The 18416-nt window shown below is 48.8% G+C and overlaps 6 protein-coding genes across 8 annotated transcripts; 2 read left to right on the top strand and 4 right to left on the bottom strand.

Moving 5' to 3' along the window:
* Positions 1–239: 239 nt before the first annotated feature.
* On the bottom strand, positions 240–2352 carry BDBG_00656 (purine permease; the record flags this gene model as incomplete). Its single annotated transcript, XM_031719985.1, has 3 exons — positions 240–1792; positions 1923–2089; positions 2285–2352. The coding sequence occupies 3 exons, from the start codon at positions 2350–2352 to the stop codon at positions 240–242; spliced, it is 1788 nt and encodes a 595-aa protein (XP_031575943.1).
* Positions 2353–4744: 2392 nt separating this feature from the next.
* On the top strand, positions 4745–7085 carry BDBG_00655 (thimet oligopeptidase; the record flags this gene model as incomplete). The annotated part of the gene is made up of 3 exons (XM_002629363.2): positions 4745–6067; positions 6166–6806; positions 6890–7085. The coding sequence occupies 3 exons, from the start codon at positions 4745–4747 to the stop codon at positions 7083–7085; spliced, it is 2160 nt and encodes a 719-aa protein (XP_002629409.1).
* A 587-nt stretch (positions 7086–7672) lies between these two features.
* Positions 7673–8569, top strand: BDBG_00654 (uncharacterized protein; the record flags this gene model as incomplete). The annotated part of the gene is made up of 1 exon (XM_002629362.1): positions 7673–8569. One exon carries the CDS (start codon positions 7673–7675, stop codon positions 8567–8569), a length of 897 nt encoding a protein of 298 aa, XP_002629408.1.
* A 6-nt stretch (positions 8570–8575) lies between these two features.
* On the bottom strand, positions 8576–10545 carry BDBG_00653 (the record flags this gene model as incomplete). Of its 2 annotated transcripts, XM_031719984.1 has the most annotated exons (5): positions 10371–10539; positions 9781–9934; positions 9552–9692; positions 9356–9448; positions 9234–9262 (listed from the first exon to the last, which is right to left on the bottom strand). In XM_031719984.1, the coding sequence occupies exons 1-5, from the start codon at positions 10371–10373 to the stop codon at positions 9234–9236; spliced, it is 420 nt and encodes a 139-aa protein (XP_031575942.1). In that variant the 5' UTR covers positions 10374–10539. The 2 variants fall into 2 exon arrangements, with proteins under 2 accessions (XP_002629407.1, XP_031575942.1); XM_002629361.2 differs by having other exon boundaries at positions 8576–9262; positions 9781–10545.
* Positions 10546–10569: 24 nt separating this feature from the next.
* On the bottom strand, positions 10570–11766 carry BDBG_00652. 2 transcript variants are annotated; one of them, XM_031719983.1, is made up of 2 exons: positions 11635–11766; positions 10570–11572 (listed from the first exon to the last, which is right to left on the bottom strand). In XM_031719983.1, exon 2 carries the CDS (start codon positions 11510–11512, stop codon positions 11081–11083), a length of 432 nt encoding a protein of 143 aa, XP_031575941.1. In that variant the 5' UTR covers positions 11513–11572; positions 11635–11766; the 3' UTR covers positions 10570–11080. The 2 variants fall into 2 exon arrangements, with proteins under 2 accessions (XP_031575941.1, XP_002629406.1); XM_002629360.2 differs by having other exon boundaries at positions 10570–11766.
* A 26-nt stretch (positions 11767–11792) lies between these two features.
* BDBG_00651 (C2H2 finger domain-containing protein) lies at positions 11793–16956 on the bottom strand. The gene is made up of 2 exons (XM_002629359.2): positions 16103–16956; positions 11793–15895 (listed from the first exon to the last, which is right to left on the bottom strand). Exons 1-2 carry the CDS (start codon positions 16365–16367, stop codon positions 12885–12887), a joined length of 3276 nt encoding a protein of 1091 aa, XP_002629405.1. The 5' UTR covers positions 16368–16956; the 3' UTR covers positions 11793–12884.
* Between the last annotated feature and the right edge of the window lie 1460 nt (positions 16957–18416).

Genomic DNA, 18416 nt, shown 5'->3' with positions numbered 1-18416 from the left:
TCAATCCAGGTACGATACGGAATAATAAATCTGAGAGAAAAGAGCGAGAGAGTTCTGGTGTCTTTGCAGCGGCTACGTGATGCTTATCGGGCTTCGCACAGGCCACTCTGGCGTTGACCAGAAAAAGAGACAAAAAGGGTACCGCGATAACCGCAACAAACAACCGCGCGCATAATCAACCCTTTGCGGTCGGTATCAAACCTACACAACCCAATTCAAATTGCATCAATGATATCAAGTCAATCGTTCTTAATCACTGCCGCATTTTCCACGTCGTCCAGCCTGTGGGAAGGATGGTCAGAGCTCTCTACCCCTTTCCCCCTCACGCCCTCTTCCTCCTCCACCCCCTCCCCGCTCCCACTCCCAGGTTCACTAGTCATTTTAATCGCCTCCCCATCCACCTCATCCTCTTCCTCCTTCAACACTAAATTCAAAATCAGCGCAATAAAGCCCGCAATCGCAAACCCAGTCGTCATCACAAGCTCAACCGCGTCAAGGAACCCTTGCTTCGCCTTATTGTCCCCATTGTAGGTAAATACAAATGAAAACCAGTTCGGCACAAGCGTAGCCCCCATTCCCAACGCCAACGCAGCTGCTAGAATAAACCGATTCCGCCTCGTGAATTTTACCGTAGATATAATACGCATACCGGAAACAGCGACTGACGCGAACAGGAACGTGGTCATCCCTCCCAGCACCGCGGACGGGATCGCAACCAACGCTGCCGCGAACTTGGAGAATATTCCCATGATCACTAGAAAAAAGCAGCAGCAGTAACCCGCCTTTCGATTCGCGCAGCGAGTCAGTGAAATCACACCGTTATTCTGTGCGAACACGGACATGGGCGTGATGGTGCACAGGCCTGCGATCAGCCCATTTAGGCCATCCGCAAGCACCCCGCCCTGAATGCGCGTGTCGAAAATTGGGCCCTCAACATCCAGCCGGGACACGTCGCAGGTTGCCGTAATGTCCCCAATGGCCTCCATCATTAGGACGATGTACACGGCCATGAGGGGTAGGATGATGGGTGGGTAGAGTTCCAGGCGGAAGGTACGTACCCAGATGAACGAAGCGCTAGGCGCGGAGTCGATGGCCGATCGATCGAAGTAGCCTGTCGCTGCCGCCACGATGCAGCCCACAAACAGACCCATGACAACGGCGCAGGACTTCATGATGGGCGACCCGAAGCGCTCACAGAGGATTATGGTGAGGAAGACGAGGAAACCTAGGCCAATGAACTCAGCACTGCCCCAGGGTAGCGCGTGCGGGGCGTCGTTGCTGGGACAGAGCATGAAAGGTCCCTCTGTGGGGCGGGAGACACAGGAGCCGCTGCCGCCCGCCCAGTTCTGCAAGCCGGACTCGATGAGCTTGATCCCGATGAGTAAGACCGTGGGGCCCGTGACGAGCGGCGGGAAGAGCCGTTTCAGATACCGAGCGCTCGTGAATGAAAGGCCAATTTCAAGCAAGGCGCAGAGACATGATGTTGCCAGCAGGGCGCCGTATCCCTGTGGGCAGGGGAGATGGTTTCCCTGCTCGTCGACGGGGCAGTAGCCGGACTCGTACATCTGCGCGAACGCACCCATGGCGACGGGAATCGTGGCGAAGGAGGTGCCCACGACGGAAATCAATCCCGTGCCGAGGTAATAGGGGGTTTTATAGATGTGAAAGCGGGCCATTTGGATGGCAGAGAGGGAACCGGAGACGATTAGAGAGGTTGAGACGAGGTATTGGGCTGTGTTGTCGGGGAGTTCTGCGCCGCCAGAGCCAGACATGAGGATTGGCGGCGTGATGACTATAGAGATGTATACATCAATATCAAGAGGGTCAAGTTTTCTCTCCCATTCCTCCTTGTCTTTTTATTCATCTCCATATGAAAAATGGGAGCAAAGGAGGGAAGGGAGGTGTGGTGATGGAAACCATACTCCCCGCCAACATGGCCAGCGAATGCTGCAATCCCAAAATCAACGCCAGCACCACCGGCATCCGATCCTCCAGGCCAAAAAATGGCGCACCCCTCTGTTGCGATTTCATAAATGGCAGGTTCGGCGTGAATAAGAAGGCATAGTCGTACTCGCCAATGAGTCCCTTTCTAATTTTATGGACGTAGATAAGGGCGCAGACATTCTTTGTCAGAAAGAAGGACAGCCATTGTGGGTGAGATTTTTTGTCGATTTTTTTTTTAAAAAAAAGAACCTTGAAGAGGGAACAAGTGCAATGGACGATGGATCCGGATTTATGTCTTTTTCTTCCTTCTGAAAAAGAAAACTTGTGGCTTCACACATACCGGGTCGTAAATGTCCTATACACCCTATGCAGCTTATCCACGAAAAACCTTCTCCTGCCACGATCCATGCCCGGAATGATTTGGTCGGGTTCTTCGCCCTTTGTGTGTTTTTCTCGTCTCTAATTTTCTTTTTATCCACTTCCCTTTGCCCTTGGTAATCCGGGGTTTTGCTGAATCGCAGTTGTCAATCTGGATAAAATCATGATACACGAGGAACTACCAACCTTTCCAAATCACCCCAAAAAAGTCTACTAGGTAAAAATGTTTGAAGGTGATTTTGGTATAGCAGGGTAGTCGACTGCTTTTGATGTTGACTGACTTAAATTATCGGCATTGCTGATTTCGTAAAGATGTAAGAGGTTAGAGGGTAGTCCTGGAGGTAATTCTACACAAAAGTCCAGCGATAATAGTTGTTGCATCAGATATCCCACCCTGATAGCCAAGGCCCCCAAAAAATGCGGAGCTGAAGCTGACCAGAGCGGACCTCTCCTCTCCACAATCAAGCTTTTCGACGCCGCAGGATGGAGTAGCAAATAGCCGGGCCGTTAATTGGCCTAAAAGAGATGCTAACTCCCTAGCTCCTTAGCCATGTCAATCATCGGTCGCGTCCCCGCCTCCTGGTATGGTATGACCGCGCATCACCGACGATGGGTATAGGGCCATTTTCTCATAAATCAATGAAGAAGAAGGGAAAGAAGAAGAAGAAGAAGAAGAAGTAGAAAGAGAGGAATGAGTAAATTTCAAAAAGAGGGCATGAAAGATGTGAAGTGGACGTGGAGGAGCGAGCTGCTTTTCTTCCTGTTTCTGACTCCGCAGTTCTGCGGCCAAACCTGCCTCTAACCAGTCGATATGGCGTGCGTCGTTGTAAGGTAGCCAGCCACATGGGCTCGATGCCGTCAACAAGTATTATTAAATATACCCAGCATCAAGGATGGCCCTGTGATTCCTCTGAATAGCCGGACCCTGTTCCAAAACAGTGACATAAACATCTAACAATTTGAGTGTCTAGTCTCACGTTCCAGGTACTATACATACAGTAAACACCCAGCGGCATTGTGATATTTCTGAGATATTGACGACGGTTGCATTTATAGCCAGCGCATTCATTTTCTTTATTTAGCCTATTTTCTAATAATTTATAGCACTTTAGGCAAAAGGAAGGGTCCTGCTCCGGAAATAATCAATCGTCGCATGCTTGACCCTGAAAGTAACTTGTTCCACCCGCCGAAGATGTTGTCGGATGAAAATCAGCTCTACAGTAGTCCCTATTTCAATCCAATATCATATCTGCCATCTTTTCCCTCCTCGGCCTATTATTGTAGCAAGCCATTTATTGAGGCTAGTGTTTCTCCCAGCTCCTTTCCTGGAGCTGGAATGACGCCCAAACGGCGGATGACGTCAGGATGCTCTCTTCCAACGCCATATATGATACCTCACAACTGGGAGGTAGGCATCAAACTACCGGGGCCGTGTTGTAGAGATGCGACGGTATTTAGCAAGCAAATTCGCATCATTCGCATGGATTTCAACCCCACAAATAACACAGATATCTCACGGTTCAGCGTCCAGAGTTGTGCGCCCATTTAGTCCATCTGTAACTCAGCAGCCGGTTTCTTTCAAGAATATGCCACAATCTGCACATAGTTAAAGAGCGAGAGTCAGGATCTGGTTCCAGTAGATGCCTTGTTCATGGGCTTGCTGCTGGTCGTGCCGGTTGAAGTCCTAGGTAAGCAAAGACGATGCCCTTCGAGAAACAATAGATGGAGGCATGCAACAAGCTAATATCTCTGGAGAAGAGTAAGGTGACTACGCTGTTTCAAGTGAAGTGCTTATGTTTTGAGGTAAGTGCCGTGAAGGTTGAATCGTTCATTAGTTGATGATGGACGCTGGTGGTTCTAGGTTTAAATAGGCGAGGTTGAGGTTGAATTCTAAAGTTAGTTAAATATTTAAATATTTAGTTAAACTAAGTTAGTTAACTACCTCTTTCGGTTCGTGAGACCAGAGCCGCAGCTCTCGGTTTTTCTTCTTTGATGACAAGTCAGTCCGCCACAATCAACTCCCATCCGTTTGACTGATATCCTGGGTATCTCTTTGAAATCACACTCATCACTCTGTTGAAGGGAACCAGTCTTCCTTTGTTGATTGGTGTTTCTTTATGTATCTTTTTGCAACTTGGCTCTTTTTGTCCCCCAGAGTTGATCTTCTCACCCATCGTCCTCATAGGTTGACATCCTGGCGGGGTTACGGTTTAGCTCGCCCCTCTTCCTCCTCCTCCTGGGCTCCCTCTCCCTCTTCATAGGGATTTCCGTCATCCTGGCCCCCTCACTCCGTTTGTCTGCTCACAGGCTTCCATTCATCTTGGGCCAGTTTCGGACAACGAGTTCACCAGCTGTCACTCCATCGAGAACCTCCGCAGTTCTCAGCCAAACAACCAGCCGCTTACCCCTCACTACCGCAGCTATGGCTCCTTCAAAGCTGAAGAATCCCCCTCAGGCTCCGCCTGTCTTTACTGCGACACCCAGCTCGTTGATTGCTAACACCAAGCGCTTAATCAAATCGTCCCGCAACGTGCAGGATGCTATCGCGGCCAACGTTACCGCCGATGCGGCCACCTTTGCTAATGTTCTGCTACCAATGGCCCAAGATGAGAATGTTATGGCGCTCGAATCGCATATTCTCGGCTTCTACCAGGCGGTTTCGACTGATAGCAAACTTCGGGATGCTTCATCTGAGGCGGAGAAACTTATGGACGATTTCGCCATCGAGTCTGCCATGCGGGAGGATCTGTTCAACCTCGTTGCTGCTGCTCTGAAGAAGGGCGAGAAGCTGGACCCTGAGTCACAGAACCTGTTGGAGAAGGAACATAAAGACTACATTCGTAATGGTCTAGGACTCCCCGCTGGTCCACAGCGGGACAGGTTCAAGGAGATCAAGAAAAGGTTGAGCCAGATCAGCATTGAATTCCAGAAGAACCTGAATGAGGAAAATGGAGGTCTATGGTTTACGAGAGAAGAACTGGATGGCGTTCCAGAGGATGTATTATCTGGGTTGAAGAAGGGCGAAGGGGAGAATGAGGGCAAGCTACGACTGACCTTCAAGTATCCCGATCTGTTTCCAACTTTGAAATATGCCACCAATTCTGAGACCCGGAAAAAGGTTATGATTTCCAACGAGAACAAATGCAACCAAAACGTCCCGTTGTTCAAAGAAGCCGTCGTCCTCAGAGATGAAGCAGCACGCTTGCTCGGGTATCCCAATCACGCTACTTTTAGGATTGAGGATAAGATGGCGAAGACTCCTAAGACTGTGAATGAATTCCTTGGCGGTCTACGTGCTAGACTGAAGGAGGGTGGCCAAAGGGAGCTTGAAGCCCTCAAAGAATTGAAGAAAAATGATGTCGCGTCTCGCACTCCAAGCCAATCTTTTGATGGCCGTTACTACCTGTGGGATCACCGGTTCTATGATCGAATGCTGTTGGAAAAGCAATATTCTATTGATCATCAATTGATTGCAGAGTACTTCCCACTGCAGACTACGATTCGCGGCATGCTGAAAATCTTTGAAGAGCTATTTGGGCTCGTATTTGTTGAGATTGCGGGCGAGGAGCGGAATAAAATCTCCACCACTGGGAAGGGAGATGATATTGTTTGGCATGAGGAAGTCCAGGTTTTCAGCGTCTGGGACGATGAAGGAGAGGGGAGTGGATTTGTAGGATATTTGTATCTCGATTTATTCCCAAGAGAAGGGAAGTATGGTCATGCCGCCAATTTCAACTTGCAGCCAGTAAGATACCCCCTTCCAAGAGACATTGCCTTTTCATTTCTTTTCATTTCTTTTTCTTTCCATTTTTATTTACCATGTACTAATCTACCACCATCTAGGGCTTCATTCAAAAGGATGGGACCCGGCGATATCCCGCTACCGCGCTGGTTTGCAACTTCTCCAAGCCCTCCGCAAAGAAACCTAGCTTACTGAAGCATGATGAAGTTGTGACTCTCTTCCATGAACTTGGCCACGGAATTCATGACCTTGTCGCAAAAACGACGTACTCACGCTTCCATGGCACAAATACCGTCCGCGATTTCGTTGAAGCACCCAGCCAAATGCTGGAGAACTGGTGCTGGACACCCTCGCAGATCAAATCCCTCAGCACACACTACTCCTCCCTCTCGGATGAATATTACCAGGCCTGGAAGGAAGCAGCGGGCGACAAGCCCAAGCCGGACGCAAAGATCCCCGACGAGCTGATTGCCAACTTGATTAGCACTAAACATGTGAACGATGCCCTGTTCAACCTCCGACAGTTGCACTTTGGTATCTTCGACATGACCGTGCATGAGCCTGCTGACCATGCTACCATTGAAAAGATGGATATCTCGGCCACATATAATTCTCTGCGCAAGGAGATTGCGCAGCTCAGTGGGCCTGAAGACCTTGGTCAAGGATACGACTGGGGCCATGGAGAGGCAACTTTCGGACATCTCATTGGCGGTTACGATGCGGGTTATTACGGTTACCTCAGGTTGGTCCGCACCCGATATCTTTTCTTCCTGTTTCCATTATATTTATATCTCGCTCACTAACAACCATTTCCCCGCTATCCAGCTCCCAAGTATATTCTACGGACATGTTCTACACTGTTTTCAAGGATGATCCAATGAACCCGAAGGAAGGTAGACGATATAGGCACACCGTTCTAGAACGCGGTGGCAGCCAGGAGGAGATGAAGACGCTCATGGAATTCCTTGGCCGCGAGCCCAACACAGATGCATTCTACAAAGAACTTGGTCTGGTCAATTAGAAGGGCATTTCGTACACCCCTACATTAGAGCTGGGGGAGGCTCTGTGGATAATTTAAAATACCCACTGAAATATATTCATTATCTAACCTGATGAAGATAATACTTTTTGCCATTTTCGTTTCTTTTACGGAGTAGTATACGGAGTAAATTCATGATTGGTCAATGCTCTCATAGCATCAAACTAGCTACTTCCCGTCTTGATGCGCTCTATGCTAGGTTTATCGATAAAGATCATGTGACTTCGGCGGCGCCTGGCCAGAGGAAGCTGATCAACAGCTCATACTATTATACTCCGTATATTCAACTATCAACATAGCTGGGCGGCCATTCCAAGAGACACAGCCCTGCTTTTAATACTCCATGTACTTTAGCCGAAAGTTCGTATATGCCCTTCTTCTAAACAACCAATTCCGCAGCAGAATTACGTTTTTTTATCTCCAAACGCCCCCCTTCCTCCCACCACGCGCATGCTGTTCGCATTCTCTCAAACCGCATTCCTAGAGAACCTCACTTAGCAACCCGCAAACAATTTCAGCCCAAAACTCGCCAGAAAAATTTACACCATAGGCTAAAACCCAAAAGAAACATGGCCACGATAAGTGGCGACCGATCACCACCCGCCTCCAAAAAATCCCCATCCCTAACCTCAAAAGCGCCACCCGCGTCCCTCTCACAGCCGCAATCACAATCCCAATCGCCAAACCCAGACGCAGGCGCAAATACAGACACAAATATAACCGGAGAGCTTCAACAGATCCCCCAAACACGCCTCCCCATAAAAACCTACCACTGCACATTCTGCAACCACCTCCTCCTCGCCTCCACGCGCGATCTCCACCTCTTACCCCGCCGGCGCGAACCGGCGCGTGATCGGGCGCTAATATTACCGCTTCCGAAAGCTGGAGCGGGCGAGGAAGAGGAAGAGGGGGAAGAAGAGGGGGAATCCGAAGTTGAAAATGGGGCTGAGGATGCGGGGGAAGCTGCTGGTGACACAGTGCAACGAGGCACTGATGAGCCAACGACGAAAAGTCGAGGCAAGAAGAAAACAAAACTGGAATCAGCACAGCAGGAACAACAACAACAACAGCAGCAGCACTATACCATTCTCCTCTCCACAACGATACCAGACCGCAAACCAACCATGATCCGGCGCGAAGATGGGTTTGAGAAGCGGCTACTGCTGCGGTGTGGGCGGTGTCGGGTTGTCATGGGGTATGCTCTTGACGAAATCCATTTTGCGGCTGCGGCTGCGGCTGCGGGGGAGGGTGGTGGTGGAGATGGAGATGGGAAAACGGCAAAAGAAAAGGAGGATGTGGATGGGGAGGGGGATGGTGAAGATAATAAGGAGGATAGGGGGAGGGAGAGGAGGAGGAGGAAGGCGGAGGAAGTTGTTTATATACTGCCCGGTGCGCTGGTGGAGACGGGGGAGATGGGGAAGGTTGAGATGGAGGAGTGGGCGGGGTGGGAGAAAGGGAGGAAGTAAGATGGGATAACTTATAATGAAGACACGGTGGGGACAGTAAGGCTATTGGTGAATGTATGAGATTGGATACAATTATATACATGTAAAAATGATAAACCAAATGCACCTGAGGCTGCAACAGGTTGAATTACAAAACGATCATCTACATGTAAAAAGAAAACTATTATGTTAAGTGGTAATAGAAATATGAAAAACAAGGGCGAAAAACATAAAACATAAAACATAAACAGAGCAGAACAATTGCTTGGTGGAGTTCTATCTAGTTCCCTGCCATCCGAACAGCTGTACTAGTGCATTCATGACAATAAATCCCATAAGTGATAACCGCCCGGCCAGACACCCATTCATAAAAAAAGTTATTTTGCTGTAAGCGAGAAAAAAAAGTAGTCTAATGCAAAAAAAACATTAACCTAACCCACGCTGCCATTGTTCAAACCCGCATCGAAGTGAAATCACTCTCCTCCTCACGATCTCAGAAAATGGATGCGCGGGGAGAATTCGAGTGGGCGGCGATTGGGGACCAGGGGAGAAAAGCAGACGCGGGGCATTTCGAAAAACAACGACCAAGGGGACAAGTAAAAGAAACATCTCATCGTAGACCATAGGGCGAATTTGCGAGAAAAAAATGATATAATAATCTTAGAATGGGAATCGAGGTAATAGTTTAGTTGGCAAGGATTGTCCGGACCAGTTCTAGATCACCCGATATTAGATATTTTGTATTACGCTATTGTGATGCACGGGATACGAGACGAGCGGACGGTGTGGGGATATCAAATAACATACCTGTATAGTTGATCTCTCCGGAGCTCGTGTCAACGGCCTTGAGAAGTTCATCAACCTCGTCATCGGTCATTTTCTCACCCAAGTTTGTGAGAACTGTACAAGGAAGAAAAGCAACAGCGGTTAGTCAACATTCATACAAACATCGTCTCACGGTCCATTGAAAACACAGCGCAGTGTGATACAGGTGAAGACTGACTATAACGCAGCTGGCCCACGCCAATAAACCCAGTCATATCCTTATCAAATACCTGGAATCCGCGGCAGTACTCCTCTGGCTCCCCAGGGTCACGGAAGCCGCCTGGCCGGTTGAGGACTTTGGAGAAAGCTTCGAAATCAACTAGATCGTCAAAGTAGTGAAGAGTCCCCATGTCAGTCACCCCGACTACTTGTATATACATTGTATATCATCAAAATTCAATACTCACAGTCTCCGCCAATGCTCTTCTCCAGATCTGCAATCTCCGCGAGCGTGGGGTTCTGCCCGCAGGCACGCAGGAGATCGCCGAGAGATTCGAGGGCGACACGGCCGTTTCCGCGCTTATCGAAGAGCGAGAAGGCTTCTTTGTAGTTTGTGGATGCCTGTTGTTGGTTATGATCCTGATTAGAATGCATACGCTCAAGAGTGTCTGAACCGTCCATAGCTGCTGCTACTGATGCTGCTCTTGTTTTGAAGCTTCGCAACGGAGGGCGGGGCGGGGGAGCAAAAAGAAAAGAGCAAGGTATGAGGACAACAACAGAAATATAGCGCGCAAACAGGATTCAAGGATTGTAGTTGTATTTTGTATTTTTGAAATCAGGTTTCAGCGAGAGAGCGAGATGCAAGTGGTCATGAGTGAACAAGACAACCGGCGAAAGTTGTTTTCCTCCGAAGCCAGATGAGATATTCCGGCTATCTCGCCCTTGCCTTGCCCTGGCTGAGGAAGCTTTTTTTTTTGCCGCTGGTGCTGGGGCGGAGCGGACTAGGTTTGGCTGCAACCCTGGGACGGACAACTGGAGGAAACACGGCGCGACTCACCATTGTTTATGCAGGATGCGGGGATGCGGTGGTTAGGGGGGAAATAAACAACTGTGCCGGTCACAATATATTCGACGTGAAATAACGAGGAATCGGGGAAATTGGCAGACTCCTAAAGACTCGAGGTTTTTTGAATGTTGTTTTGGAGTTGGAGAAATTGAGTTGGTGATATTGGCGTGGGATGGGACGAAGATAGATGGGGGGATGGATGACTTGATTGTTACCGCTGTGGTTACCACAACAACCATCGTGTTTATATTTATAGCGCGGCGATGAACAACAACAACATCATCATCAACAACAACAACAACAACAACACCCTGAATTCAACCTCTGATACTGTCAATAATAATACAATCTCTTCTGTATTGCACCCTCTTTCTCACTGCGTCTGCTCTTATTTCTGTGAATGTGGTGCATTGTAGCAGTCCAGGATATTTAACTGCTCATTTATTGTACTGTACATCAACTTGAACATCAATTGAACCGTTCTTCTTATACTCTCTCAGGCTGTTCCTTTGGCACAATTTCAGATCATCAGTAATCTCGAGTCTAGCCTGTGTATTTCTGTCATCAAGGAACCCATCATATCAAAAGAAAAAAAAACAACGTCTCTAGGGCGTGAGATCTGTAGAGATCGTGTCCTCGAAACAGATACTCAGCATACAGAAATAAACACATATCCATATATATAGAGAGAGATATAAACCTCACGACGACCCAGCTTGCTCCGCCAGCTCATGAAGCGCCCGCAACGCCTCCTCCTCCCTCCCCACCGGCACAAAAATATGATCATGAAAATACCCGCTGACCACATTCGAGCTAATATCCCCCTCCCCCAGCTTCGCCGCGATGGCCGCAATCAGCCCCACCGCCTCAAGGCTCGAGTGGATCTTCAATGAGATCTTCCGGCACGGAAACGTAGCCTGATCGCCGAAGCCATGGCTCGTGGCAAGGTCTCTGGTTGTGATTATGGTAACACCCTCGGATTCTTGGAAGAGCATTTGCGCCTGCAATGATTGGAGGGGTAGCGAGTGCATGGGCTCTTTGGTGGTGAGGAAGACGAAGGTTTCTGGGTCGAGGGTTGGGTTGAGAGAGGCGAGGAGAGTGGGCAGGTTCGTTTCGCCAGGTGATGGGTTCATGGTGGGATGGGCTTGGGGCGGTGGTTGATCAAAGCTAAAATTTATTTTTCGGATAGCCGACTTGAATAAAAAGTAAAAGTACTGAGTATACACGACGGGCAAAGGCTGGGTCAGCTACTAACTAGGCGAACCCCGCAAGTGTTATGTCGAAGGGCGGGCTGAACGGGGCAAACTCTCGTGGTGGAATCTTACCAATCGTGTCAAAGATGAGTCTTGAGGTGGTAACATCCGGAGTAACAATTCAAAATAAACTTCATATTGCATATAGCAAGGATACACCTCTCCCAGATGGTCATCCTATCGTTTTTCATGAAAGGAAAGGTTTGCCAATTTCTAATGAGGGGTGATAGGAGAAAACAACACTCCAGGTAACGAACTAGCTATATACAATGTATCTCGAGACTTGTTCCTCATAGGACTAAAAATGGAGAAGAGGGCAAGCAATGGTTAGTTAGAATGATGTCACGTCTGCGGAGTTTTGAACATAGAAAAGGCACCAGAGAGGAAGCAGCTCGATGGCTACATATATATATCCACACAAATATAAATATACGGATAGTTAGCTATCTTGTATAAAAGAAATGTATCAGTAAGGCTTATGTACTGTACAATAAAGAGATGCAAACTGTACGCTGCTAACAAGTACACCCAGGAAATAAAAGAAAAAAAAGCCGGAAAGAGACACGGGGGAAGGGAAGGGGGGTATTGTTGTGATAATGAAAAAGCAAAGGAGAAAAAAAAATAACAATAGCAACAAAACATTTGAATCCAGAGTGAGTAGTAGCTTATTGGGAAAGTTGACCGGAATTGTTATGATTTGTTCAAAATCAAAAAGGACCATGCGGGAAAATCAAGTACAAACGGTCGCTAGATGAATCAGTCGGGATAAAAAAAAAAATTAAAAAATAAAAAATAAAAATAAAAAAATAAAAAGAGAGAGAGAGAGAGAGAGAAAAGAGAAAAGAAAGGGAGGAAAGAAGAAAAGAACACCAAGACGAAATCCGAAAGAGTTTAGTCCAATTTTTTACTCCTTCCCGTCTTTTTTTATCTTTTTTTCAGGTTTTTATCCAGTCATTTCTTTACTGCGACTAAAATATGCAAGAAAAGGACGTGGTATATATGACACAGTAGAATAGTAAAAATATATAGAAAAAGGGGATATCAAAACGTCGTAGCGTATGGCGTAAATATAAAACATAGAGCGTAGGGAGGGGTAAGGAATATCTCGCAGAGGCAGAAACATGGCACCGTCACCGTATACGGAACCACGCTGGGCTATAATAAACCGAACCTGAGCAAGGAAACCAAACCAAAATGATATTGAGAGGAAACACGACTGTTAAAGACCGTTGTGAAGGAGTCTCGTTTCATTTTATGAAGAGTTAGACGGGGCGCCGGACCCCTTCAATTTCTCAATACAGCTCCCCAACAAATTTGCAGCCTCGTGGAGTAGTTCCCACCGGGTATACGAGAAGGTCTCCTGCAAAATCATCAACAGACCCATGCAGCGATTCCGGTCGTGGACATGTAACAGCTCTTCCGGCGTGCGCACGCCGCCCACCCGATCGAGGAACTCGTACATATCCTTCCGTCGCTCGTCCGGGGTGGATAGTTCCGGCACGGGCGCGTTTATCGCTCCATCGAGCGCGTAGCCATAGCTCCACACTACGAGGGCGGCAAAGTAAATGACCCACGGCCGATTGAGGAGGAAATCATCGCGGGCGCTATATTCGTTCAATTCCATATATGCTGCGGAGCCGTGCTGGACCACCGCGCGGCCATCGTCGGAGAGAAGGACCTGCGTGAGGAATTTCAGCGCGAAGAAGGCGGCGTCTCGAGCGGCGGCTTTGTTGGCCCAGCGTTCTACCATCTTTTCGCGCGCGGTGCTGTAGTCCTTGGGTGTAATGGATCGGCCGAGGAGACGGCCGGCTCCAGCGAAGATTTGGCAGTCAACCACATCGACATGCGATGCCATGTGGGCAAGGTGGTGTAGAACTGTGCGGGACTCGAAGATTATGTCGTCATCCATGGGGAACTGGCGGATGGCGTTTGAATAGTTCGACGGGTTTGATTCCGCCAGAGCGTCGTCGAAATCGCGTTTCCAATTATCGTATGAACGCAACAGAGACGATCTCCATCTATCCCTCCCACCCAGAGCTTGTGCGACGCCCAGTGAACTAACCTGGAGATCTCGTTGATTCATGTGCCAGCTGACGCTTAGTAAACCCGCCATTAAAATAGTCCGGCCAAATGAATTGGTTCGCACTTTCTGGCCATTAAGCGTCTTCTTCAGTCCATCGAGAAACATGATCGCCTTGACACCGTTGGAGTGCAGACTGGACTGTACTCTTGCAACCTCTGCAGCGCTCGTTGCTGACCACAGTGCTTCGTCGCAGGGTAGCGGAAGCCGCATCTCGTGGGCAACCATTTTTGCGGAATGTCCGAACATCGTGGCGTGCGTTGAGTCCAGGACGAAGGCGGCAAACGCCACTCTGCGGGTGGCTTCCGCTTTAATCCAATGAGCCCAAGACTCCTCACCTGCCCCCGATTCAGAGGCAGAGTTAGTACCGGAGCCGGTTGCTGATCTGTTCTGCCGGTCCTCTCGAAGGCTTGGCGGGGAGTCAAAGGCCGATCGACCTATCAACGAACTTCCTCTGCGCATCAAGGTCAATGTGGTATCGTGATGGATATGGGCACGCTCGTGCAGAGCACGTGTTGAATACAGCTTCTCGCAGATTTCAAGGAGTAATAGCGTCTGAAATACCCAGAGCTTCGCAGGTGGCTGGAAATCCACGTCCATGAAGATCTCCCACCGGATATGCCAGGCTAAGAAGTTGGCCAAATCTGAAGCTGCCTCAGTCACTTGGTGCCCATGGCCTTTGTCAAGGGTCGAGGCGCCAATGGCCATAATTGCCAAGAGGAGAAGATTCGGTGTTTTATCCGCTGAGAAGGTCGGCTTGTGTAAAATGGGCAGTTGGTCATGGGTACGGTACCAGTAAGAAGCAATGTAGGTCTGCATCATACGCAGACTAAGAAGGTGCCAATCAGCATCGAGATCACCATCAAGCAAAGCATCCTTTCGCTTTTTCACTGCCGCCTGGTTAGTTTCGTTGAAGCGAGTCTGGATAAGTTCCAGTAGTTCATTTCGCTTCTCCTCCGAAATGATCGACTGGGGAGGTCCCGTGTCGAGAAGACTAGTTACGCTCATTGGGTGTTGTGGCTGGACTACGTTTGTAAAATAGCTGGTCAAGGCCACATCGCTTGGGTAATAAGGTCCCTGGAATTGAGCAGAGACTGGGTCCGCGTAATTAGGGATCATGCCAGATGCATTCGAGTAAGCAATTGGGGAATTATTGTTTGAATGTTCATTGAACAACCATGCAGTAAAGTCGTCAGTCATCGCGAACGGGGACCGGTTCAGTGTTTCCCCACCGAATATTGGAAGTGCATAGGATGATAAAGCATCCCAGTCTGAGACGGAGGAGCCAGGGACCATAACACCGGGGGAGGGATCGAGGGCATTTAAGCCACTGGATATCGCATTTGCGATGGACGCAGAGGTGGCCCCCGTCATACTTGGATTCGAGTAACCAGGCTGTGGCAACGATGAGATATGTAGATTCTGTTGCGGAATGTACGTATTTTGATCTGTAATCAAATTCGCGTCGGTGGTCAAGCCTGTGGCAGACATGTATGCAGTGGAACCTGAGAGTATGGGCCCGGTCGAGGACAGGCGGCGTTGCTGAAGGTTTGGCGATGAGTCGGAGGGCTGGTTGATTGGATCAAGCTCCGAGGGGCTGAATGGAGTAGTTTGGTAGCGTTGCCCATCATATTTTCCATATACAGGCTGGCGATTCGAGACACCATACATCGATGCGGATTGCCGTTGGGGGCTGAGCGTGTAACTACTCGTACTGTCTGACCGTTTTAACCGCGGGTTTGGAGCAGCATATTGCTGCTGGGGCGTAAGTGGCTGGAAATGATTCTCTATTGAGGTGGACGAAGAGGAGCCAGCGGAGGGGACAGTTGCGGAATTCGAGTAATTTTGGGCGTTCGCAACATGAATAGTAGAGGATGACCCGGGAAGCCGTGGTCTGGACATGCTCCCTGAGGCATTTCCCGATGCTATTTGCTTCGAATACGGTGAAATCGGATCATTTGTTGGCGAACATGACGGATTAGGCGCATTTCCTGCTGGGGCAGCGTTTCGCGCCTGGGGAGGGACGACAGCGAGGGTGTTGGCGGCATGGGCGAAATTATCGCGCTTCTGAAGCTGCGAACCATGAGTTGTGTGACGTTCCCGATGGCGGACGCAGAGATCTTGCCGAACAAAGGAACGATAGCAGTCTGGAAAGTCACAGCGATATATGTGTTTTGGGGTGTCTTCATATCATCAGCTGTGAGTAGAGAGGGAGTGGCAGAGGGGCGCGCGGAGGGATAAAAAATAAAAATAAAAAAGATTAAGAGATTAAAAAAAGCAGCAGAAGAAATACCAAAAGAAATACAATCACACCTCATAAACTAGGACCATTTGTATAATTCAGACGGAAGTAGAAAATGAAGGTTCAAGCGAAGCAAAAAGAAACTTACGGTTCAGCTGATGTCTATACAGATGTTCAGCTCTCGAGTAACTCTTCCCGCATCCCTCATGCTTACATTCAAACTTCTTCTCCACATCACCTTTCCTGGTCCTCTTCCGTCTCTTGACAGTGTCGCCTTGAGACTGCGAAGGCTCGCCACTGTCATGCTGCTGGTCATGGCCTTCATGGGAAGCATCCTGTCCCTCGTCGTGACCTCGCCGACGGTTTTGAGCTAACGAATCAACATCTGCCATTGATTCGACAGCCAGAGTCATAAGCAGAAGGGGGGCAGAAGGAGATAAAAGTTGACTATCTATGAATCTATGTAGGTGCCCGTGTCCAATGGTTAACAGGAGCGCGACTTTACACACACTACCCAATGCCCTTGCTGCAGTCTATAGGAATGGTGTAGGAGCCTCGAACGCCCATCAGAGCGCGAGGGTGGAAGGGCGGCGTGTGAGGGGGAGGGGGATCCGGCGCAAAACGACATCAACCAGGACGCGCTGGAGTGCGACATACGAGGAGTGGAGGAGACGCTGTCAATAATAAATAATAGCCAGATATAAGCGCTCGAACCGGTTGTGTGTCAAAGAGAGGAGACAGAGAGCTGTAGCGAGAGAGACGAAGACGACGATGATTGACGCCGGAAGAATGAAGCATGAAAATGAAGAAGGGGTTGAAGCTGAGAGAAAGGAAGAAAGAAAACGTCGACCTTCGACGCTCGCTGGGGAGAACCGCCAAAGTTACTAAATAAGTTAACCTGCTTGGGTGCGGCCTGGTCGGATTCCAGCTAGGGCAGAACTAACTTTGATTGCTAAGTTCAGGACTGTTCGTTCAATTCAAATCCAGGACATGCATACAATACATCGCTGGTTAACATCGTGAGAGCAGCGGCGAGGATACGATACGAGCGTCCACTCCGCGATGGCAGCAAACCACGGCAGCGAGCTCTGGCTGGTTTGGCAGCCGGTGCAGCGGGCAGATGACCAGGCGCGATTTTGGCCTTTCTTTGCTTTTTCTTCTTCCAAGCCAACGGAAATGCTTCCTTTTGCTCTGACCTCTTGTCCTTTCCAAGCCATGCATGGTAGGTTGTTCTCCAAGCTGTCGGAATCTGTCGTGCTAACTATCTATCTGTAGTACAGTACGGGGTCCCTGTCTATGCAAGGTTATACCTAGGTATACATGCGACATGCCAAACAAAGAGAAGGACCGGCTTCTACGACACCTACTGTTATCCCTAGGAGATAGCAAAATACAGTTTACAGATCCCTCGCCACCCTCAACATCTGACATGTTCTTCGGGGCCTGGTTTCAGGTCGTTTGCACGCGAAGTCGTTTGCGCTGGGTAAAATCAACCCAATAATAACCGATCGGTGACATTGCCAGAACCCTCTCCGAGAGTTAATTCTGCTCACCCGAGTTGGAGTCGAGCTAGGAGTCTAGGACATGGCCATGGCTTGTCCCCAATCTTCACAGCATGATCCCCATCATCGTTAGAGCCATCGATCCTCCCTTGAATTCCCATCCCCATCCCCGCCCGACCCTCTTCCGCTTAATGGGGTCGAATCACTAGCCCTATCAGCCACCATACCAAGAGAGAAAATAACTAATCCGAGGATATGAATGTGAAACAAGGACGGGCAAATCCAAAATACGCCTCCCTGATCATTTCCATTGCCGAGAGATGATCCTCAGTAAATGACGGGGAGAAAGGCGAATTAGATCGCTTTTACTGAACACATGGGTTCTTGTCAGGGGATTTGAATTTCCTTTACTCATAGAAATTACAACGTTGACTTCGCGTTCGTCAAATCGTGCCTTAAAATCTTCTGCATCTCAATTTTACCGCAAGAATAATGAAAAATATAATCAAGGAAGTCTAGAGAAGAGGGAAATGAAAAAGCAAAACAGAGCAAAAGAGAATCGACTCTCAACCATTCCCTGCCGTCGTCAGCCTGGACTTGGGTAAGTTACCCAACCAGCTGGTAAGGAGCAAGGAGCTAGGGTATCGCGGCGCAAAACAGGATGTGGGGGGACATAGCAAATCGAACCCTGATCGAATCTTCGAAAGTCAAACATGGATGCTGAGAGAGCGAGAACGTGGGAGGGAAGTGGAATGCAGAATAATGAAGCATATACGGAGTACAAGGTCCTCTATCTCTAATAATCAAGGCATCAAATGTGTTCCTTGTGGTAACTACAAGAAATGCTTAGGAATGGCAGCTGGTAAACCTACAGTGGCCTAGGCAGGCATCCATTGTGTCAAACGAGCCTATCTGGATCCATAACTGATCATAATTAGCCAGGGTGGATAAGCTAACTAG

This window comes from Blastomyces gilchristii (genome assembly GCF_000003855.2).
Source record: "Blastomyces gilchristii SLH14081 genomic scaffold supercont1.1, whole genome shotgun sequence".
Taxonomy (NCBI): Eukaryota; Fungi; Ascomycota; class Eurotiomycetes; order Onygenales; family Ajellomycetaceae; genus Blastomyces; species Blastomyces gilchristii.
Note: the sequence above shows the minus strand (reverse complement) of the source record. Positions and strands in the feature narration are given on the sequence as shown.